At 41.5% G+C, this 25,234-nt stretch overlaps 1 protein-coding gene across 1 annotated transcript in view; it reads right to left on the reverse strand.

Moving 5' to 3' along the window:
* LOC122790395 (protein KHNYN-like) overlaps window positions 1–25,234 on the reverse strand; it is a 712,085-nt gene that overhangs the window by 439,584 nt on the left and 247,267 nt on the right. Inside the window, exon 2 of the mRNA XM_044057915.1 lies at window positions 4,470–6,157. Within this exon, the coding sequence (XP_043913850.1) occupies window positions 4,470–6,157 (1,688 nt within the window). The remainder of the gene's footprint in view (window positions 1–4,469; window positions 6,158–25,234) is intronic.

Genomic DNA, 25,234 nt, shown 5'->3' on the forward strand with positions numbered 1-25,234 from the left:
CGATTTCTTTGAAACCGTCACCAAGGCCATTGACGAGGGGAAGGTGGTCCACACAGCCTACCTGGACCTCGCAAAAGCCTTTGATACAATACCCCAATCGGGCATTATAGATAAGCTCACCAGCTTAAATATAAACCCCTATGTCACTACATGGGTTGCAAACTGGCTCAAGGACAGAACCTACATGGTTAGAATTTCTGGAGCCATGTCAGACTCCAAACCAGTTACAAGTGGCATCCCACAAGGCTCAGTCCTGGGACCTCTCTTGTTCGGTATATATATCTTGGAGGTACAGGCCAACACGGAAGGACTGTGGCTGACCAAGTTCGCAGATGACTGAAAACTGGGTGCCATAATTGACTCTCCAGCCGACACAAGCATCCTCCAAAAGGGCCTCATAGAAACAGACAACTGGTGCCAGAGCCATGGCCTCAAGCTAAACGCAAAAAAGTGTATAGTCATCCCCTTTGGCAAAAACAAAGTGCCCACAAATTACTACATAGGTGGTAATCCATTAAGTGCAGAAGTAATTAGGGACCTAGGGACCCAAGTTGATAGCAATCTCTCATTTGACAACCACGTGGCCAAAGTGGTTAGAAAAACATTTTATATAGCCCACCTAATCATGAAGGGATTCACATCTAGATCAGGGGAGGTCATCGTGCCTCTTTACTCATCCTTCATCAGGCCCATAATTGAGTACAATGCCCCTTTTGGGATGTAAAAACTGAATAAACTTTCCAAAACTGGCGAACCAAGAGCAGGAAGCCTCTGACCAAAAAACCACCTCGTAGTTATTTAAAACAGTTCTTGAATTTTATTCAGTAACGAACACAAATGCAGAATAAAAAACTACTATCACCATTTTGGGATGTACCTTACCAGACGCCTGCAGCAACTGGAAAGACCCCAAAAGTACCTCACCAAGAGGATCAAAGAGCTCAAACAGATGCCATATGCTGCCCAGTTAAAGAAACTCCAGCTCTACTCAGTGGCATACCGCCTGCTCAGAGGCGATCTGTGCCTGACGTATAAAGCCATGTCCAACCCGGAATTAATGGACATGCTGCACCTCAGAAAATCCAAATCCCATCGAGCTATGCGGTCGAGAGACTTGAACCTCAGCAATGAAATAAATAGGACATGCTGGAGGGACAGATTCATAACCCAGAGGCTCCCTTCACTCTGGAATAAAATCCCAGTCCAGGTTAGGCAGAGTCCCTCATTGACTCTCTTCAAGAGGAATCTTGATGAGAGGATGGGAGATCGTAGGTTTACCCCGGGTGTCAATTCAGTGTCACTGTTAGACAGAGGCACAGTATACTAACCTCGAAAAAGGGCATAGCAAAATTAATTTAAAATGGGTGGCGAAAGCCAAACACACTCTGGCTAGGCTTATAAATGCCCTAGGGCAGATAGCCAAGTATGAACCTATGAACCTATTACACTAATCTCTACCATACTAAAATTTTTTATAACTTACCCTGCTCTCTCGTTCAGAAGGCTATTACTACTACCCTCCCATACAAGACTAATATCTACCCTCCTACATAATTTTAGAACTTACCCTGCTATCTCATTAGACTAATATCTACCATCCTACATAACTTTATAACTTCCCACGCTCTCTCATTCAGAAGGCTATTACTACTACCCTCCTATACAAGACTAACATCTACCCTCCTACATAATTTTATAACCTGCCCTGCTCTCTCGTTCAGAAGGTTATTACTACTACCCTCCTACACAAGACTAATATCTACCCTCCTACATAATTTTAAAACTTACCCTGCTCTCTCGTTCAGAAGGCTATTACTACTACCCTCCTATACAATACTAATATCTACCCTGCTACGTAATTTTATAACTTACCCTGCTCTCTTCTTCTTCCTCTTTCGGCTGCTCCCATATAGGTCGCCACAGCAGATCAACTGTTTCCATTTCTTCCTGTCCTCTGCATCTTGCTCTGTCACACCAACCACCTGCATGTCCTCTCTCACCACATCCATAAACTTTATCTTAGGCCTTCCTCTTTTCCTATTATCTGGCAGCTTCATCCTTAGCATCTTTTTCCCAATGTACTCTGCATCCCTCCTCAGCACATGTCCAAACCAACGTAATCTTGCCTCCCTGGCTTTGTCTCCAAACCTTCCAACCTGGGCTGACCCTCTAATATACTTATTCCTAATCCTGTCCATCCTCGTCACACCCAGTGCAAATCTTAACATCTTCAACTCTGCCACGTCAAGCTCTGACTCCTGCTTTTTATCAGTGCCACTGTCTCCAACCCATATAACATAGCTGGTCTCACTACCCTCTTGTAGACCTTCCCTTTCACTCTTACTGGTACTCGTCTGTCACAAATCACTCCTGACACTCTTTTCCACCCACTCCATCCTGCCTGTAGTCTCCTCTTCACCTCTCTTCCACACTCACCACTTCTCTGAACTGTTGATCCCAAGTACTTAAACTCATCCACCTTTGCTACCTCTACTCCCTGCATCTTCACCATTCCTCTATCTTCCCTCTCATTCACACACATATATTCTGTCTTAGTCCTGCTGACCTTCATTCCTCTTCTCTCTAGAGCATATCTCCACCACTCCAGGGTATCCTCCACATGTTACCTACTATCCTCCTACATAATTTTACAACTTACCCTGCTCTCTCGTTCAGAAGACTATTACTACTACCCTCCTATGTAAGACTAACATTTAACTTACTTCTCAACTATACTCTTACTTGTATCTCTTGAACTCTTTACAAATCTTTCTGTACTGAAATCTAAGGAAAACTAAAACTTCTTTTTAACAATGTTTCCCTTCAACAGTATAAATCCATTTACTTTCTGCAAACTTTCAGAGCTACCACAACTGCATACATTTATGCATAACTGATGTAAATACTTCATTGTATATACCTGTTTTGTAACTATGTTTGTGTTTTTGAGAGCTGTCTGAAATTCACTTGTTTATATAAATATATTGTGATGTAGCTCTTCTTCCCAGGCCTCTGCTGAAACTGGGCTTTGCCTAGTCGGCTTTCCCTCAAAAAAGACAAAACCAACAAATAACATGTCTTAGAATCACTAACAGAACGGTCCACTGGATTGTGCCTTCTCAAGTACTCTCTTGAAATGGGCTGTGTATAATAAGGGGTGTACTGGCCAACAAACTGTAATAAATAAATAAAACAGTCACTAACGTGTTGTACAGGTGACCACATTTACTACCTGGTAATGTGACACATGCACTTTTCCAAATGTATGATTAGTGGTGTTCCACAGGTGACCAAGCTCATGGTTTGGAGATGGAGATGGTAATACATACTTTTTGAACTGTGTACAGATGTACTAACGCAGTCTGCTAGCAAATTATGCTACACCTGCCTGTACTATCGCCAGGGGGGAAAAACTACTACGTTATAAACAGCTCAAATAACTGACAGCTGAAAGTGAAGGACCTGACTGTATTTTAGATGCTTCACTCTCCTCTGAAGGAACCCCCCACCCCAAACTGATAGACAATTTAATCTGCAAATTTGAATAAACAGAATGTTTATGTCTTTAGCAACGTGATGGTCATTCTTCCACACTCAGTTTCTGCCTCGATTTTAACTATGTAAAACAATGGGACAATGGGTCTACATTCAATGGAGCTGTCAGAAACAGGGGAGCTAGACTGTTGAATAAAGAAAAACGGAACATCTGTACAGTCATGTGACTAAAATAATTTTTGATTCTATGATTATATTACATAAATAAACTTAAGTGTAATTTACACTACAGTCTGTTTAACATTCGATCAGTGCTTACACACTAGTGCATTCCTACATAAAAATTTTTACTTAGACACAGTGCTGAGTTTGTTCCTAAACCCTTTGACTTCTGTGATGTGACTGATACTATAAGTCATATGCAAAAGCCTGCAGAGTGGGTTGTTCTAAACCTGTGAGCTTCTCTGACATGACTGATGCTATAAGCCTATGGACACTTTATTTGTGACGCACACACTGGTCTCCTAGGTAAGCAGATGAGGATGAGGAACCACTGCTGCCTTACTGCACTTAGTTTCCATTTCAGCGGCAAGGTGGTGCATCCTCTGTGCAAAGTTTCCATGCCCCCTCATCATCAATGTGGATTATCAGCAGAGTCTCCAGTTTCCTTCCATATTCCAAAAAGAGCAGGACAGGTGGCCTGGCAATCCCCTAACCTGCCTGTGGGTGCATGCAGTGTGAGTAAAGAGTGTGGAGTGTGGCTCACCAATGACCCTGAAAAGGAAAATAAATTTAGGAATACATGACAGGTACCATCATCATCTCACCACTCAGAATTTGATAAAACCATCCTGTTATACACACAGGGACAGCACCAGATGTACACTGCTCACCTAAGTGTGTTCTTCTTTTCTTCCTTGCCAACCCTACCAGCTTAGCTGTGGCTGTGGGAATGTAGAAGCATTCATACTTACGTCATGGCAACATTGCTGCCGTCAATGATGACATGCCTCAAGTTATCCTTGCCCCCCTCATTCGCCAGCGTCAGACTGTATGGAGTTTGCATTGCATCAAGAAACCGCTGTGCGCCAGTCACTGTCACCATGGTGTTTTGGTTCTGAACCTTATCCTGCCCTCCTAGATGGGAGTGCTCTTTTGGTAGTGAATTAGAAGTATTAGCGGCAGAAACACTGTCTCTGTAAGTGTCCGAAAGTGCCAGAGGTTTCTGGCACTCTGGCTGCTCTACCGCTGGTTCCATTTCAGAAAAAAGTCTATCTGCAGTGTGTGCATAGTTTTGCTGTGGTGGTCCTCTGAGGTTCACTTTAGAGGGACTGCTGCTCCTGTGATTGTGGCAGTATGGTGAGGACTCTCTCTCTTGCTTGTGCAGTTCATTAAATGTGCCTGGCTGGGAAGGTCTAAAATGTAGCCTTTCCATCTGGAGCTGTTCAGCCTGAGAAATGTCCGATACTTCAGCAGCTTTCTCACTTCTCTTCCTTCTCTCATTCAGCTGCTTTAGCATCTCATGAGGGTGAGCCAACAAGCCTTTGCATGTTTCACTGATCTCAATGGCTGTGTAGCCACATTTCTCACCAGCTACCTTTAAAATTGCTAGCATAAAGTCTTCATCAGTGTCCACTGTGGCTGCCATGTTGAAATTGCTCTCCTCATTTCCCCTAGTCTTTGGTGACTCCTCTAAGTTTAAGGTCTGCTGCTCCATCTGGACCCTGTCCAGAATCGCTGAAGGTTCCTGCAAGCCACTCTCTGCCAAAACCTTCTTAATAATGTCCTCTTTGTAACCCATAGTTTTAAAAAAGTTCAACAGCATACGGTATTCCTTCTCTGTATAGGAGGACATAGCACTGCATTCATGGCCTGATTCCTTGCTCTCCAGACCACAAAGGGATCCTGCTGCACCATGTTTTGTTAGCTCGGAGCACGGTTCTGGCACTGTCCTAATGTTTGTTCCCTTAGCCAGCCAATTCGCCACAGCCACATCTCCGAGATGTGAGAGGTCCTTGCTGGCTGCACAAGACCACGAGTCTTCATCCTCTGCATTCTGACTTGGCTCCCTGAAATTTTTCTGGATGAGTGGAGATGCTGGCCTGGGCTTTGAATCCCTTGTATGAAGGATTTGACCACCAGGAACCCTTTGGGGTGACGTACTAATATTATAAGGCATAGGAACACTGGGCAAACATGCCTGATTTCGATTTTGAACTAGAAGTGGTTCACCATTCTGCTTCAAGACCTCTGATACACCTATGTCAGTAAGAGGGATAACATAGAATTCCTGCACAAGGGTTAGTAAGTCATTTTTAACACTGCTTGGTAGTATCAACAGGTCAGCAAAGTGCTTATCCTCAAATGTCTCCACCAGGATCTTGAATCTGCGCTTTATTTCTAGCTCATGCTCCTCGGATACTCGAATGTTCTTCTCGTACTTAGTGACAAGCTCCAGGATCTGGCTATGAGCCATGACCACAGACTCAGTCTTCCCCAAAATCCGTAGTACACCATTACCCTGAACTATGATGCCTGCTGATGTTCCCAGAATTAAGCAGCTGAGGAAGAGGCCCTTGGCTCTAGTGAAGATACAGTGGAGATCTTTTGGGTAAGTGACCACTTGTTCCAGCTCCGGAGTGCAGAGCCCTATGATGTATTCCTAGAAGAAAGGACATAGCATTACATGAGATATCTGACGGATGAAAGTACAGCCCAACATAGAACAGCATCACTGAGTGTTTACAGTACAGTACAAAATAAAAGCATCATTGAGTAGTTACTGTACAACACAACATACGAGTATCAGTGAGTATTACAGTACAGAATCAGTGATTTATGTTGTGCTGTACTATAACTACAGTATCAATGAGTAGTCAGCACAACATACGAGTATCAATGAGTGTTATAGTACAGCACAACATAAAGAGTATCAAGGAGTAGTTATAGAACACCACAATATATGAGTATCAGTGAGTATTATACTGCAGCATAACATAAGATGATCAGTGAGCAGTTACAATACAGCATAACAGAGACAGTATCAGTACAGCACATCATAAACCGTATCAGTGAGCAGTTACAGTATAGCACAACAGAGAGAGTATCAGTAAGTAGTTACAGTACAGCACATCAAACAGTATCAGTGAGTAGTTACAGTATAGCACATCATAAAGAGTATCAGTGAGTAGTTACAGTATAGCACAACAGAGAGAGTATCAGTGAGTAGTTACAGCACAACACAGAAAGTATCAGTGAGTAGTTACAGTACAGCACATCATAAACAGTATCAGTGAGTAGTTACAGTATAGCACATCATAAACAGTATCAGTGAGTAGTTACAGTATAGCACAACAGAGAGAGTATCAGTGAGTAGTTACAGCACAACACAAAGTATCAGTGAGTAGTTACAGTACAGCACATCATAAACAGTATCCGTGAGTAGTTACAGTATAGCACATCAAACAGTATCAGTGAGTAGTTACAGTATAGCACATCATAAACAGTATCAGTGAATAGTTACAGTATAGAACATCATACACAGTATCAGTGAGTAGTTACAGTATAGCACATCATAAACAGTATCAGTGAGTAGTTACAGTATAGCACATCATAAACAGTATCAGTGAGTAATTACAGTATGGCACATCATAGACAGCATCAGTGAGTAGTTACAGTATAGCACAACAGAGAGAGTACCAGTGAGTAGTTACAGTATAGCACATCAAATAGTATCAGTGAGTAGTTACAGTATAGCACATCATAAACAGTATCAGTGACTAGTTACAGTATAGCACAACAGAGAGGATCAGTGAGTAGTTACAGTACAGCACATCATACACAGTATCAGTGAGTAGTTACAATATAGCACAAGAGAGAGACAATCAGTGAGTACTTACAGTATAGTACATCATAAACAGTATCAGTGAGTAGTTACAGTATAGCACATCATAAACAGCATCAGTGAGTAGTTACAGTATAGCAAACAGAGAGAGTATCAGTGAGTAGTTACAATATAGCACAACAGAGAGAGTACCAGTGAGTAGTTACAGTATAGCACATCATAAACAGTATCAGTGAGTAGTTACAGTATAGCACATCAAACAGTATCAGTGAATAGTTACAGTATAGCACAACAGAGAGGATCAGTGAGTAGTTACAGTATAGCACAACACAGAGCATCAATGAGTAGTTACAGTACAGCACATCCAACAGTATCAGTGAGTAGTTACAGTATAGCACATCATAAACAGTATCAGTGAGTAGTTACAGTATAGCACAACACAGAGCATCAATGAGTAGTTACAGTACAGCACATCCAACAGTATCAGTGAGTAGTTACAGTATAGCACATCATAAACAGTATCAGTGAGTAGTTACAGTATAGCACATCATAAACAGTATCAGTCAGTAGTTACAGTATAGCAAACAGAGTATCAGTGAGTAGTTACAATATAGCACAACAGAGAGAGTACCAGTGAGTAGTTACAGTATAGCACATCATAAACAGTATCAGTGAGTAGTTACAGTATAGCACATCATAAACAGTATCAGTCAGTAGTTACAGTATAGCACAACAGAGAGAGCATCAGTGAGTAGTTACAGCACAACACAAAGTATCAGTGAGTAGTTACAGTACAGCACATCATAAACAGTATCAGTGAGTAGTTACAGTATAGCACATCAAACAGTATCAGTGAGTAGTTACAGTATAGCACATCATAAACAGTATCAGTGAATAGTTACAGTATAGCACATCATACACAGTATCAGTGAGTAGTTACAGTATAGCACAACACAGAGCATCAATGAGTAGTTACAGTACAGCACATCCAACAGTATCAGTGAGTAGTTACAGTATAGCACATCATAAACAGTATCAGTGAGTAGTTACAGTATAGCAAACAGAGTATCAGTGAGTAGTTACAATATAGCACAACAGAGAGAGTACCAGTGAGTAGTTACAGTATAGCACATCATAAACAGTATCAGTGAGTAGTTACAGTATAGCACATCATAAACAGTATCAGTCAGTAGTTACAGTATAGCACAACAGAGAGAGCATCAGTGAGTAGTTACAGCACAACACAAAGTATCAGTGAGTAGTTACAGTACAGCACATCATAAACAGTATCAGTGAGTAGTTACAGTATAGCACATCATAAACAGTATCAGTGAATAGTTACAGTATAGCACATCATACACAGTATCAGTGAGTAGTTACAGTATAGCACATCATAAACAGCATCAGTGAGTAGTTACAGTGTAGCACATCATAAACAGTATCAGTGAGTAGTTACAGTATAGCACATCATAAACAGTATCAGTGAGTAGTTACAGTATAGCACATCATAGACAGCATCAGTGAGTAGTTACAGTATAGCAAACAGAGAGAGTATCAGTGAGTAGTTACAATATAGCACAACAGAGAGAGTACCAGTGAGTAGTTACAGTATAGCACATCAAATAGTATCAGTGAGAAGTTACAGTATAGCACAACAGAGAGGATCAGTGAGTAGTTACAGTACAGCACATCATACACAGTATCAGTGAGTAGTTACAATATAGCACAAGAGAGAGACAATCAGTGAGTACTTACAGTATAGCACATCATAAACAGTATCAGTGAGTAGTTACAGTATAGCACATCATAAACAGCATCAGTGAGTAGTTACAGTATAGCAAACAGAGAGAGTATCAGTGAGTAGTTACAATATAGCACAACAGAGAGAGTACCAGTGAGTAGTTACAGTATAGCACATCATAAACAGTATCAATGAGTAGTTACAGTATAGCACATCAAACAGTATCAGTGAATAGTTACAGTATAGCACAACAGAGAGGATCAGTGAGTAGTTACAGTATAGCACAACACAGAGCATCAATGAGTAGTTACAGTACAGCACATCCAACAGTATCAGTGAGTAGTTACAATATAGCACAAGAGAGAGAATCAGTGAGTAGTTACAGTATAGCACAACACAGAGCATCAATGAGTAGTTACAGTACAGCACATCCAACAGTATCAATGAGTAGTTACAGTATAGCACATCATAAACAGTATCAGTGAGTAGTTACAGTATAGCACACCATAAACAGTATCAGTGAGTAGTTACAGTATAGCAAACAGAGAGAGTATCAGTGAGTAGTTACAATATAGCACAACAGAGAGAGTACCAGTGAGTAGTTACAGTATAGCACATCATAAACAGTATCAGTCAGTAGTTACAGTATAGCACAACAGAGAGAGCATCAGTGAGTAGTTACAGCACAACACAGAGAGCATCAGTGAGTAGTTACAGTATAGCACATCATAAACAGTATCAGTGAGTAGTTACAGTATAGCACAACAGAGAGAGTATCAGTGAGTAGTTACAGCACAACACAAAGTATCAGTGAGTAGTTACAGTACAGCAGATCATAAACAGCATCAGTGAGTAGTTACAGTATAGCAAACAGAGAGAGTATCAGTGAGTAGTTACAATATAGCACAACAGAGAGAGTACCAGTGAGTAGTTACAGTATAGCACATCATAAACAGTATCAGTGAGTAGTTACAGTATAGCACATCAAACAGTATCAGTGAATAGTTACAGTATAGCACAACAGAGAGTATCAGTGAGTAGTTACAGTACAGCACATCATAAACAGTATCAGTGAGTAGTTACAATATAGCACAAGAGAGAGAGTGAATCAGTGAGTACTTACAGTATAGTACATCATAAACAGCAACAGTGAGTAGGTACAGTATAGCACATCGAACAGTATCAGTGAATAGTTACAGTATAGCACAACAGAGAGAGTATCAGTGAGTAGTTACAATATAGCACAACAGAGAGAGACTCAGTGAGTAGTTACAGTATAGCACAACAGAGAGAGTATCAGTGAGTAGTTACAGTACAGCACAACAGAGAGAGAATCAGTGAGTAGTTACAGTATAGCACAACAGAGAGAGTATCAGTGAGTAGTTATAGTACAGCACAACAGAGAGCGTATCAGTGAGTAGCTACAGTATAGCACAACAAAGTATCAGTGAGTAGTTACAGTACAGCACATCAAACAGTATCAGTGAATAGTTACAGTATACCACAACAGAGAGAGCATCAGTGAGTAGTTACAATAGCACAACAGACAGCATCAGTGAGTAGTTACAGTATAGCACATCATAAACAGTATCAGTGAGTACTTACAATATAGCACAAGAGAGAGAGAATCAGTGAGTAGTTACAGTATAGCACAACACAGAGCATCAGTGAGTAGTTACAGTACAGCACATCAAACAGTATCAGTGTGTAGTTACAGTATAGCGCAACAGAGAGAGCATCAGTGAGTAGTTACAGCACAACACAGAGAGTATCAGTGAGTAGTTACAGTACAGCACATCATAAACAGTATCAGTGAGTAGTTACAGTATAGTACAGCAGAGAGAGTATCGGTGAGTAGTTACAGTACTGCACATCAAACAGTATCAGTGAGTAGTTACAGTATAGCACATCATAAACAGTATCAGTCAGTAGTTACAATATAGCACAACAGAGAGTATCAGTGAGTAGTTACCGTACAGCACATCATAAACAGTATGAGTGAGTAGTTACAGTATAGCACATCATAAACAGTATCAGTGAGTAGTTACAGTACAACACAACACAGAGCATCAGTGAGTAGTTACAGTACAGCACATCAAACAGTACCAGTGAGTAGTTACAGTACAGCACATCATAAACAGTATCAGTGAGTATTTACAGTATAGCACATCATAAACAGCATCAGTGAGTAGTTACAGTATAGCACATCATAAACAGTATCAGTGAGTAGTTACAGTATAGCACATCATAAACAGTATCAGTGAGTAGTTACAGTATAGCACATCATACACAGTATCAGTGAGTAGTTACAGTATAGCAAACAGAGAGAGTATCAGTGAGTAGTTACAGCACAACACAGAGTATCAGTGAGTAGTTACAGTACAGCACATTATAAACAGTATCAGTGAGTAGTTACAGTATAGCACATCATAAACAGCATCAATGAGTAGTTACAGTACAGCACATCATAAACAGCATCAGTGAGTAGTTACAGTATAGCACATCATAAACAGCATCAGTGAGTAGTTACAGCGTAGCACATCATAAACAGTATCAGTGAGTAGTTACAGTATAGCACTTCATAAACAGCATCAGTGAGTAGTTACAGTATAGCACATCATAAACAGTATCAGTGAGTAGTTACAGTATAGCACAACACAGAGCATCAGTGAGTAGTTACAGTACAGTACATCAAACAGTATCAGTGAGTAGTTACAGTATAGCACATCATAAACAGTATCAGTGAGTGGTTACAGTATAGCACCTCATAAACAGCATCAGTAAGTAGTTACAGTGTAGCACATCATAAACAGTATCAGTGAGTAGTTACAGTATAGCACATCATAAACAGTATCAGTGAGCAGTTACAGTATAGCACATCATAAACAGCATCAGTGAGTAGTTACAGTATAGCACATCATAAACAGCATCAGTGAGTAGTTACAGTATAGCACAACAGAGTGCATCAGTGAGTAGTTACAGTACAGTACATCAAACAGTATCAGTGAGTAGTTACAGTATAGCACATCATAAACAGTATCAGTGAGTGGTTACAGTATAGCACCTCATAAACAGCATCAGTAAGTAGTTACAGTGTAGCACATCATAAACAGTATCAGTGAGTAGTTACAGTATAGCACATCATAAACAGTATCAGTGAGCAGTTACAGTATAGCACATCATAAACAGCATCAGTGAGTAGTTACAGTATAGCACATCATAAACAGCATCAGTGAGTAGTTACAGTATAGCACAACAGAGTGCATCAGTGAGTAGTTACAGTATAGTACAACAGAGTATCAGTGAGTAGTTACAGTACAGCACAACATAGTATCAGTGAATAGTTACAATATAGCACAACAGAGAGAGCATCAGTGAGTAGTTACAGTATAGCACATCATAAACAGTATCAGTGAGCAGTTACAGTATAGCACACCATAAACAGTATCAGTGAGTAGTTACAGTATAGCACAACAGAGAGAGTATCAGTGAGTAGTCTTAGTATAGCACAACAAAGAGTATCCGTGTGTAGTCAGCGCAACATAAGAGTATCAAGGAGTACTTATAGAACACCACAATATATGAGTATCAGTGAGTATTATACTGCAGCACAACAGAGAGAGTATCAGTGAGCAGTTATAATACTGCATATCATAAAAAGTATCAGTCAGTAGTTACAGTATAGCACAACAGACAGAATATCAGTGAGTAGTTACAATATAGCACAACAAAGGGAGCATCAGTGAGTAGTTACAGTATAGCACAACAGAGAGAGTATCAGTGAGTAGTCATAGTACAGCACAACAAAAAGAGTATCAGTTGTAGTCAGCACAACATAAGAGAATCACTGAGCACTTATAGTACAGCACACCATAAGTGCATTAGTGAGTAAACACCACAATATAAGAATATAGATAGGTTCATAGATTAGTACTAGGCTAATTGTCCTTGTGGGCCACTTTTGAGCCTAGCCAATTACTCCCTGTGAGAATTAAACACAGCATCTTGTGCCTGTGAGTTAAGCACCTTAACCATTATGCCAACCTCCCACCCCATACAGTGAGTATTCAGCACAAAATAAGAGTATCAATCTGTAGCCAGCAGAACATAAGAGTATCAGTGAGCATTTATAGTACAGTACAATATAAAAGTATCAGTGAGTATTTACAGTATAGCATAGCAAAGTGTGTCACTGAGTAGTTATTGTCGCTCGTCCAGTTAGAATAAACTAGACCAGGACTCGTGGGTTCTGTTCAAGCAGCTTTAATATGTACAAACACATCAGTATTGAGGCTTAATAACTTTAAGTTAAGTAAACTTATAAACAAGCTAGCTATTGCCCTCATACTTGTTCACCCATATGTACCTGCTGTCCTCGAAACGCTTCTTAAAGGTACAACACACACACTATTATACATCCTCACTCTTTGAGAAACGAGTCATGCAATATTGATGACATTAATTGACATGCAATCAATATAAATAATTCTTTGTCAAGCAATTATACAGTAATATGTCCAGCTTGCTGTGTATTTCACAGCTGGTCTGGAAATATGACCAAATCATGTGACATAGAAATTAGAATTTGGTCTAAAAACTGGGACTGTCTCTGCTGAATGTTCAACTTTGGGGGCATCAGGAATGGAAGTATAAGTTAAATCACATTCTGCAACAGGAACATCGTCCGGATTGCTCCGAGATCTAGAGTCTGTATATAAGGAACAATGCTGCAATTTCGATTCTGGTACAGGAAGAAGATGTCTGCAATTTCTCCTGTACTACACACCCTCAGATTCTACAAAGTAGGATCTTGGCTCGGCACATATATCTGTTACCTGACTAATCCGGTCAAAACCTTTTGCGTTTGTATCTTCACTGCTTCTCCTTCTTTCAATGGACGAAGAAATCTACTTGATTTATCTCTGGAAAGAACACTTTCTGAATAGTTGGGCTTTGATTGTTCTGTTGTTTTTAGCTTTAGGTCTCAACAAACTGGAACTGATGGGCAATGTTGTTCTCATTTGCCTACACAGAAGTGTCTGCGCAAGTGAACTAAGTATACCATCACTGGGTATGTTTCTGAGATAGAGTAAATTAAAAAAGAAATTGGTATTATCATGTTTTGACTTCTGTAATAATTGCTTTGCACTCTGTACTGCATGTTCAGCTAGAGTGTGAATATACTGGACTACTAGTAACGTACAAAGTCCCATTCTTTTGCAAATTTCTGAAACAACTGACTGGCAAATTGGGCACCATTGCCAGAAATAACCCTGTATGGACTACCATGAACTGAGAATTGACATTTCAACTTGGTGATAACAGCAATGGATATTACATTCGGTATTAAATCAATCTCAAACCAGTTCGAATAAGAGTCTACCAACACTAAGTAATGCTGATTGTTCCACTTGAAAATATCAGTGGCTACTGTTGACCAGGGTAGTTCAGGAAAGTACAGTTGTGTACACTTACCATAAATGTAGATGCTCGAGTGTATTCACTGTTGCAGTCATTACATTTGGGGTAATCTGCTGGCAGGTTGCCCTGAGTTGACCTGAATAAGAACGTCTTGGGTCCTGCGTCGGTTGCTGTTTCCTCTTCCATGACGTCAGGTCGCCAGGGGTATAAAACATGCAGCCGATGCCATTTTATTCAGTTTTTCTTGCCCCAGATGTTATAACTAAACAGCAACATATATAAAAATGCACTTTTAGCAACATAAACTTTACCTTCATCTAAAAGCAGATACACCCCAAAGGCTTTAGAGTATAGTGAAGGAAAGAGAAGTTATAAAAAAGGGGGATGGTGGGGGTTAAACCCGGACTGCAACAGTGAATACACTCGATCATCTACATTTATGGTAAGTGTACACAACTGTACTATGTTCTTCTTGTTTCACTGTTGCAGTCATTACATTTGGGTAGAATCCCAAAGCTAAGGATTGGAGGATGGAACTAAATAGAATTAGGTGCGGCTATAAGGCCCTGCAGAACTGCAGCGGCAAAGCCTGCCCTGGATTTAGAAAAGAGAGGCAAATAATAATGCTTTGTGAAGGTATGAACAGAGCTCCAAGTAGCAACTTCTAGAATGTCTTTGGTTGGAATTCCTCTGAGAAAGGCTGCTGAAGTAGAGGCAGCTCTGGTGGAATGTGACCCGATTCCCTTGGGTACAGGTTTACCATGATGCAAGTAGCAGAAACGAATGCAGTGGTTTATCCACTTAGAAATAGTCTGCTTTGATATAGCCTTCCCCTCTGATCCTGATGCAAATGCCACCAGTAGTTGCTCAGACTTTTAGAGATTTGGTCCTGTTTAAGTAGAATCTTAGTTGTCTGTGTACTTCCAATGATTGCAGAATCCACTCCCCTTGTTCTGCGGATTTGGGTAAAATGTTGGCAGGTGAATAGTTTGGTTAAGAGCCACACTGGATACCACCTTAGGCATACAGGAAGAATTGGTCCTGAGGCACACCCTGTCCGAGTGAAATATAATAAAAGGCTCCACAGCCATGAGAGCCTGCAGTTCTGAAACTCTTCTTGTTGAAGTGATTGCCAAAAGGAAAGCTGTTTTCCAAGATAAAAACGTTATATCCGCAGTAGCTGCTGGTTCAAAAGGAGGCAGGGTGAGTTTTTCCAGCACAAAATTGAGGTCCCATGCAAGAGTTGGTGATCTTCTGGGAGGCCTTACATTTTTGGCCCCTCTAAGATACCGCTTTAGCAGAGAATGAGAGAAGATAGGAGGCTCTGTGTTGTAATGAGCCGAAATGGCAGAGGCGTGGATTTTTATTGAAGAGAAGGATAGGCCCTTGTCAAGCATCTCAGTCAAGTATTGTAAAATCTGTGAGATGTTTATTTTTGCTGAGTCTGTTCCTTGTGCTTGGTTCCAAACACAGAATCTCTTCCATTTATCAGCATAAGATTTTCTAGTACTAGGCCTTCTAGCTTCCAAAATGACATCCATAACAGATTTACTGAGAGGTGTTGTTTGAATAACTACATGATCAGCCATTCTGCCAGGTTCAGAGTTTGGAGCCGAGTGTGCAGAATTTGATTGTTCTGCTGAGACAGTAGATGAGGTATTTGAGGCAAGAACCAAGGAGGGAGTTGCGACATATTCCTTAGAATTAGGTACCAGTGCTGGCGAGGCCAGTCCGGAGCAATTAGGATCATTTTTGTTTTTTCCTGTCTGGCCTTTAGTAATACCCTGGGAAGAAGAGGCAGGGGAGAAAAGGCGTAGACTGATAGTTTTTTTTCAACTGAAAGATAGGGCATCCACTTTCCATGCGTGTCTGTGATAAGTCCTTGTGCAGAATTTGTCCAGTTGATAATTTTGGGGAGAGGCAAATAGATCTATGTCTGGGCTCTCCCATTTCTGTGTTACCATGCTGAATACTTGTGGATCCAGTTTCTACTCGTGAGGTTCCATTGGATTTCTGCTTAGGTGGTCTGCCAGAGTATTTTGTTTTCCTGGCAGGAAGTGAGCTTGAAGATGTACTTGGTGAGTCAAGGCTGTGTCCCACAATGCCATGGCTAGTCTGCAAAGGGGGTAAGAATGCGTACCCCCCCTGCTTATGTACCACATAACTGTGGTGTTGTCCGTCTTTATCAGTAGTTGTCCTGGATGAAGTAAGTCCTTGAAAGCTGTCAGGGCATTCTGTACAGCTAGCATGGGGCATTCTGTACAGCTAGCATGTCTTTCTGGTTGATATGCAGATGTATTTGGTTTGGGTTCCATATGCCCTGAATGCATCTCCCCGCCTGGTGGGCCCCCCAAGCATAGTCTGATGCGTCTGTAGTTAGGGTTTGGGTGGCAGAGTGAATGACAGTCCCTTGTTTTGGCGACATGTCTCTGCCCACCAAATAAACTCCTGTTGTAGGCAGGGAATGAGTGGAATCATTGTTTCCAGACTGTGACAATGTTCACTCCATAAACTTTTTAGGTACCATTGAAGTTTCCTCATATGCAGTCTTGCATATGGAATTAGTAGAATGCAGGATGCCATGAACCCCAAAGCCTGCAGAATTTGTCTTGCAGATAACTGGGTTTTTGTTGCCATCTGTTTGAAGTATATAGTCAGTTGCCTTTGTTTGTCTAGCATAAGGTAAGCCATCTGGGCAGTTGTATTCAAGCTCGCACCCAGGAATGTAATTTTTTGAGAGGGTACCAGTTGTGATTTCTTTTCGTTTATGGTGTACCCTAGGCATGCTAGAAGCCTTTTTACAAACGCCATATGTTGAAGAGTGTCCTTGTCCTCTGCTTGAATGAGACCGTCGTCCAGATAAGGATAAATTTGTATGCTTCTTTGTCTGCAGAATGCAATTACAGGTGCCAGGCACTTCACAAAGACCCTGGGCGCAGTAGATAAGCCAAAGGGCAGTGCAGAGAATTGGTAATGCATAACACCTGCCTTGAAGTGGAGGTATCTTCTGCACGATTCCCTTATTGGGATATGCAGGTATGCTTCTTTTAAGTCTAGAGTCACTAACCAAGCATTCTTGCCCAGCATAGGCAATAGCTGTTGTAAAGTCAGCATTTTGAATTTTGGAATGTCCATGAACATGTTCAAAATCGATAGGTCCAGTATTGGATGCCAGGCATGGTCTTTTCTGGGTACCAGGAACAGTCTTGAATAAAAACCTTGCCCTTTTTCCTGTTCTGGTACTGGTTGAATAGCCCCCATATCCATGAGGGACGTAACTTGTTTCTGAGCCTCTGCCCACTGATTTTGTAGCAGATCTGGCCAACCGTCTGGAATTGGCAAAGTATGGAAATGAAATCTGTACCCCTGGGATACTATGTTTAATACCCACTTGTCCTGGGTAATTAATTGCCAATTTTGAGCATGAAGTGCTAATGTTCCCCCCAAGGGGGCTGCCAAAAGATAAGTGCTTGGTGTTGGTAGAGGGAAGTCATTGAGACTGCTTACTGTAGGGTTGTGCTTTGTTTCCTCCAGATATTTTAGACTTAGAAGTTGTTTTTGTCATTGTTTTTGAAGCTGGCGTCAGTTTTATATAAAAATATTAAGGCTTGAAAACACCCTCAGAAGCCGGTGCCTGCTCAGCGGCTCTGGATCCATCCGATGGAGAGACATCCACTGGTTCAATACTCTGATAATCTCGCAGCATACCGGACTCCACATGGGTCTCAGTAGAGGCCTGCGACTCAAAAGTAGCAGGTATCAGGGGGTGCAAAAGTGCCTCACTGAGTACCAGCAAACCGGCAACTGGCTTAGGAGAAGCTTCGTTGGTTTTGGACCTCAACGCTCTGTCTCTGTCTTTTTCTTTGCATTTTTTGTGAACTCCAGTAGTCTGATTGCTATATGACGACATTTCAGGGTAATTAAATCTGGATCCAAAATATTTTGAAGCAAAAATATGCCGACGCTTAATAGTGCGTTGGTTAAATCTAGCACAAAACCAACGTCAAGGCACGTTATGATCAGGGCCTAGGCAAGGAATACAGTACAAATGAAAATCCTTATGAGGTATTTGCTTCCCACAAGGAATGCAATTATTAACTTTTACTGACATCAGTAAGGAGCAAGAAAAAGTTTCCCCAACGGGGTACTTAGCTTTAATTGAAGACTTTGGTTCTGAAACTCGAATGCGAAAATTTCAGGAGTCGGCCGACCGGCACTTGCAAACTGCTTCTGCTTCGGGAACCGCGAAGCAAGAAAGACTGAATAAAATGTAGTCAGCTGCATGTTTTATACCCCAGATGACCTGACGTCATGGAAGACGAGACAGCAACCGACGCAGGACCCAAGACTTTGTTATTCAGGCTGACTGAGAGCAACCTGCCAGCAGATTACCCCAAATTTAATGACTGCAACAGTGAAATACGAAGAACATCTTGACTTAGCTGAAGTGGTTCTTTTTCCAAATGTGGTTTAGTACTATTGCATACTGAAAAAGGAGAAGGTACTTTAGCAATGTCTTTTACTAGAGAAGGCTAAAATACTAGTCCTCTCGTCCTTATTTTGGTAGATTCAGAACGTGGGCGATCCATCAACACTTCATCTCTGTAAGGCAAATAAGTTTGCACTTCAGGTAGTACACTAGATTGCTTTGACGGCCAGGCATCTTTAATGTAGTGGTTGAGCTTTTACAAAATTGGATCAGTCTTTGTATGATCTCTCAGCTCATCAAGTCTTGTGGTAGAAAAATTACACACTTCCATTACAACAAAGTTAAAATTCTCTATATTAAGCTGTTCTGTTGCATTTCTGGGCGATCTGGATACATTATCAGCCAGATAAAGAAGTTTGCCTTTTGTATAGACCATTTTGAAGTTGTACTTTTGCAATTTGAGCATCCGCGGTGGTGGTGCTGTGGCAGCGTTGTCGCCTCACAGTAAAACGCTGTCCGGTTCGATTCTCAGCTAGAGCGTCTTCTGCATGGAGACATGCGTGAATGGGAGTACCTTCGTTGAAGGTTGTGCATCAGGCCTGGCAAGCTGGTACGTAAAAATCAACTGCCAATTATTAGCGGACCGGAGTTCCGCTGTGGCGACCCCTAACCGGGAAAAGCCGAAAGACACAAACAAACTTTTGCATCATTCTTTGTAGTCTTGCTGGAGTTGAATGCATAGGTTTCTTTAAAATACTGACTAGAGGTTGGTGATCAGTTTCAATCTGAATAGCTGGACCATAAATGCTTGCTTGCATCTTTCGGCTTTGCCCGGTTAGGGGTCGCCACAGCGGAACTCCGGTCCGCTAATGATTGGTAGTGGATTTTTACGTACCGGGTTACCAGCCCTGACGCACAACCTTCAATGAAGGCACGCCATAGCTGGACCATAAATATAATCATGAATTGTTGAACATGCAAATACTATTGCCAAGAGTTCTTTCTCAATTTGGGCATATTGCATTTCAGTTTGGATAAAAGTTCTAGATGCATAGGCTACTGGTCTGCCTTCTTGAAGAATAACTGCACCAAGACCAAATTCTGAAGCATCAAATGAAAGAGTTACTGTTTTATCGACATCATAGTATCTTAATGTAAGTGAGGCAGCAGATTTCTGCTTAAGGTCTTCAAATGCTCTCTGGTGCTGTTCCAACCAAGACAATGTAACATTTTTGAGTGTCAGCTCTCTCAAAGGTGCGGTCAACTCACTGAAATCTATTATAAATTTGCCTAAATAGTTGACCATACCAACAAAACGTTGTAGAGCTTGAACATTATCTGATGCTGGCATCTCAAGAATGTCTGCTTGCTTGGATGAGTCTGGTCGCAAGCCAGTGCTGGTAAATAAATGACCTACATATGTAACTTCTAGTAGTCTGAATTTGCACTTCAGAGGATTGAGATTTAAGTTAACTTCACATGCGCTGTCTAGAACTTTCTTAAAGTTTCTGTCATGCTCTGCTTCACCATTGCCTCCAACCAATAAATCATCTACTATTATAGCACAAGGATAACCTGCACTTTGTGAATAAACAGTACACAGCATACTGAAACTTTCCCCAAATGGCTGTACTTTACTAAATAAGTCTGTACAGTGCAAGAAACACACTGTAATGGTGGCACTCTGCGAAAAGACACTCAGCACAAGAAACTTTTCAAAATGGCTGCATTTTGACTGCACTTCACTAAACAGTTGCTGTTTGCATAGAATAAACTCTTTGGAATAAATGCACAGTAATAAGCACACACTGTAAGAACTTTTACAAACTTTGAGATACTTCAAAAAACTCCAGGTATGCCCTTAATAGCCCCAGTCAATGCAAAATAGAAGTTTATGCCAAAACAAAGTACTCTGCCAAAAAACATGCAATTGCCTTGCTTTATTGATGCATAATGTGCCCTTTTTTGCCCTTTATTATATTTGTTTTGCTTGTTTAATCTTTTTTCATGTCCATTGTACTTTTCTTGTGCTCATTTTACTTTAAACATGCCCGTTTTACTTTAAACATGTTCGTTTTGCAATTCCAAGATAATTCTGAACCACTTGTATGCTTTTCTGATAACCATTTTATCAAATACATATATTTTAAACATTTTGTTTAATTAATAAACTTTTTGTGCCTCTTGCTTGTTTAGTAATGCATTTTGTGCCCTTGTAACACTCCATTTTATTTTTTTGATAAATAAATCATCCATGCAAATTTTCATTACCTTTAGTTCGTTTCTGACCCTTTTTTGTACTCGGTTCTCTTAATTTACCTTCACTGTTAACTCTGCACCTCATAGCTCTGAAAAGTAGTCTCTGGCATCCCGGTTTTGACATCTCGTTCACTCAGGATAAACCAGGCCAGTACTAGTGGCTTCTGGTCAAGCAGCCTTATTATGTACAAACACATCAAGATGGAGGCTTAACATCTCGTTCTCTCAGGATAAACCAGACAAGTACTCGTGGCTTCTGGTCAAGCAGCCTTATGTACAAACACATCAAGATGGAGGCTTAACATCTCGTTCACTCAGGATAAACTAGACCAGTACTCGTGGCTTCTGGTCAAGCAGCCTTATTATGTACAAACACATCAAGATGGAGGCTTAACATCTCGTTCACTCAGGATAAACCAGACCAGTACTCGTGGCTTCTGGTCAAGCAGCCTTATTATGTACAAACACATCAAGATGGAGGCTTAACATCTCGTTCACTCAGGATAAACCAGACCCGTACTCGTGGCTTCTGGTCAAGCAGCCTTATTATGTACAAACACATCAAGATGGAGGCTTAATAACTTTAACTTGGATAAACTTATATACAAAATAGAAGTTATGTTCTTACCATAACGTTCCATGTTAGTTGTCTTCTTCTCGCCTTCTTCTTGCTGGATGGGTTCGGAGCCGACCTCGGCTCCGACTCGGCCACTCTAAAAGCTCGAGAGTTGGTTCCACCGGCTCGAGGCTCCCCTTATATCCCACAATGCTAGGCGAGAGTTACCTCAAATCTCGTTTGTAAGCTAACCCCAGCTTATAATAGTAATAGAACAACTCTAAAAGAGTCCACCTCTAACAACAGGGAGAAAGAAAGGTGACCTACATCCTGATTCAGGAAATATGCAAACAGCATATGCCTAAGAAAAGAGGTGGTAGAAAGAGAGGTCACAATCACAACTCCTCTAGGTCTGTCCAGGCCAGGGGGAAGGAGGGTGGGATGCAAGAAGAAGAGAAGAAAACAACTAACATGGAACGTTATGGTAAGAACATAACTTCTATATGTTAAGTTGTCTATCTCGCCTTCATTCTTGCTGGATGGGACCGTCCCTAGCACCTTGTCCCGGGTGGCCTAACGGAACAGACTCCTGAGAACAGTGGAACCAAAGTTAGCTCTATGCCTAGAAGCTAAATCCAACTTATAATGAGAAATGAAAGTGTGAGGAGTAGCCCAAGTAGCCGCTGCACAAATGGTGTCAATAGGCAGTCTGTCTTGGAAGGCTAAAGAAGTAGCCAAAGCTCTGGTAGAATGGGCCTTAGGTTTATTAGGCAGCTTTTGGTGTCTAATCTCATAAACAAGGGTAATCAGAGATGTAAGCCATCTAGATAATGATACCTTTGAAACTGAAAGTCCTTTTCTGCTTTCTGCATAGGAGATAAACAGTTGGTCAGATTTTCTGAATTGTTTTGTTCTATCCAAATAGTACCTCAACTGACGATGAACATCTAACCAGTGTAATTTTTGTTCAGACCTATTGGAATATTCTGGAAAAAAGACAGGGAGGTCAATGCTTTGATTTAGATTAGACGTAGAGACTACCTTAGGCAAGAAGGACGGGTTGGTTCGTAAGGATACCCTGTCCTTATGGAACAATAGATAAGGAGGTCGACAGCTGAGTGCATGAAGTTCTGAGACTCTTCTAGCTGAAGTAATAGCTACCAGAAAGAGAGTCTTCCATGATAGCAATTTTAAAGAACAGGAGGCTGCAGGTTCGAAAGTGGGGAGAATCAAAGAAGTAAGAACTAAATTTAGGTCCCAAGGAGAAGGAGGATTTCTTATAGGAGGTCTGAGAAGAAAAACTCCTTTCAAAAAGGCTTTGCAAAGCTTGTGGGACATTAAGGCAGACTCAGAAATACCTACATGAAAGTTAGAGATAGCTGCCAATTGAACTTTAAGAGTAGAAGGGGATGAACCTGCATGGAAGAGTTCAGCTAGAAATTCAAGGACTATTTGGATGGAAGCAGTGAAAGGATCTATGTCCCTTCCTTGAGCCCAATATGTGAAACGCTTCCACTTACTCAAATAAATCTTCCTAGTGGTAGATTTATGGGGAGGTATCAAAATATCTCGAACAGAGCGAGATAATTGAGGAAGCCTGGCTAATGTTGGAACTGGAGGAACCAAGCAGTGAGGTTCAGAGAGGGGAGGGAGCGATGTAACTGACCCGATTGATGGATCAAAAGGTCTGGAACTAGGTCCAGATGCCAAGGTCGCTCCAGTAGAAATTGATGTAGAAAGGGGAACCACACCTGTCGAGGCCAGTAAGGAGCAATGAGGATCAACGAGGCCTTCTGAGCAATAGCTTTCTGTATCACCTGAGAGATTAGTGGGAAGGGAGGAAATGCATACAGAAGTCCCGGGCCAAACTTGGACTAGAGCGTCTCTGCTGGGTTGGCCTGGTAAAGGGAATAGAGTGAAATAATGTCTGCACTTGCTGTTTTGGGGAGTAGCAAAAAGATCGCAGCAAGGCTGACCCCACTTGAGAAAAATCTCTCTCACAACAGAGTCTTTCAGAGACCACTCGTGAGGCATGAGGATAGCTCTGCTCAATTTGTCCGCTATTTGATTGGACTTCCCGGGGATGTGCGTTGCTATCAGAAAACGCTGAGAAGAAATCGCCCATTGCCACAATCTGAGTGCTTCTCGACACAGGGGTAGGACCTGGTTCCGCCTTGTTTGTTGATGTACCACACTACAGACATATTGTCTGTCTGGATTGCAATCGTTCCCAAGGGAGAGAGTCTTGAAGGGCTTGCAACGCTAAAAGCACTGCTCTCATCTCCAGAACATTTATGTGCAAGTGGCATTCGCCTGGTTGCCATGTGCCCTGGACCGTCCTGCCCTGATAATGCCCCCACCCGATCAGGGAGGTCCGTTGTCAAAGTAGCAACCGGAGGGAACAAATGGTCTTCCCAATAAGAGCTGAGGGGAAGACATCCACCACATGAGATGATTTCTGCACTGCGTGATCATAATGGTGTGGGACATTGGAAGTTGCTGGTATGACCATTGTGTAAAGAGCATCCATTGAAGGATTCGCATGTGGAATCTGGCTAATGGAAGCAGAGGTATGGCCGCCATAATTCCCAACACTTTCAGAACTAACCTGGCTTTGATTCTGTTGTTGTTGAAAAGGAGTGAGACCAGTCTGTGTATGTCTGTTATTCTCTGATCTGTTAGCCTCGCAGACATGTTTACTGTGTCTAGATTTGCGCCTATGAAGGTAATAGTACGACAAGGCGACAAAACAGACTTTTCGCAATTTATTGAAATGCCTAACTTTTGACAAATGCGAAAGGTGTAATCCCTGGCCATCAGAAGGAGATGCTTGGTGGGGGCTGTGAGGAGCCAGTCGTCCAAATATGGAAACACCTGGAATCCTTGTCGCCTCAGGTGAGAAGCTACCACTGCCATGCATTTGGTAAACACCGGGGCAGTGGTGAGACCAAAGGGCAGGGCCCTGAATTGAAAATGACTGGTGCCCAGCCTGAAGCGGAGGAAGCTTCTGGAGCGTCTGTTCATTTTTATGTGATAGCACGCATCCTGAAGGTCTATAGAGCACATCCAGTTTCCTTTTCCCAATAGGGAAGGATGGACTGCAGCGTGACCATCCGAAATCTTGTTTTCTTGACTGATCTGTTCAAGATACTGAGATCCAAAATTGGTCTCCAGTCCCCTGTTTTCTTTGGAACTAAAAAGAACCTTGAGTAGATTCCGGATCCTTGCTGGTCTGCTGGAACTGGCTGAATTGCTCTTTTGCAAGCAGTTTTGAAATTTCCAAAACCGCTAGATCCCTTTCTGGGTGGAACATCTGGAAGGGATTTTTTGATTGTTTCGAATGTGAAGAAAGGGGATAGAATAGCCTTCGAAATGATAGACTGTACCCATTTGTCTTGAGTCAGGGATAGCCAGGCTTTTGGGTACAGTGACAACCTTCCCCGACTGCCTCCGAAGATGGGCAGCCGGGCAACACCTCAGGGATGCTGA

The sequence above is a fragment of the Protopterus annectens genome, chromosome 16.part0 (assembly GCF_019279795.1).
Source record: "Protopterus annectens isolate FY-2018-M chromosome 16.part0, PAN1.0, whole genome shotgun sequence".
Lineage (NCBI taxonomy): Eukaryota > Metazoa > Chordata > Ceratodontiformes > Protopteridae > Protopterus > Protopterus annectens.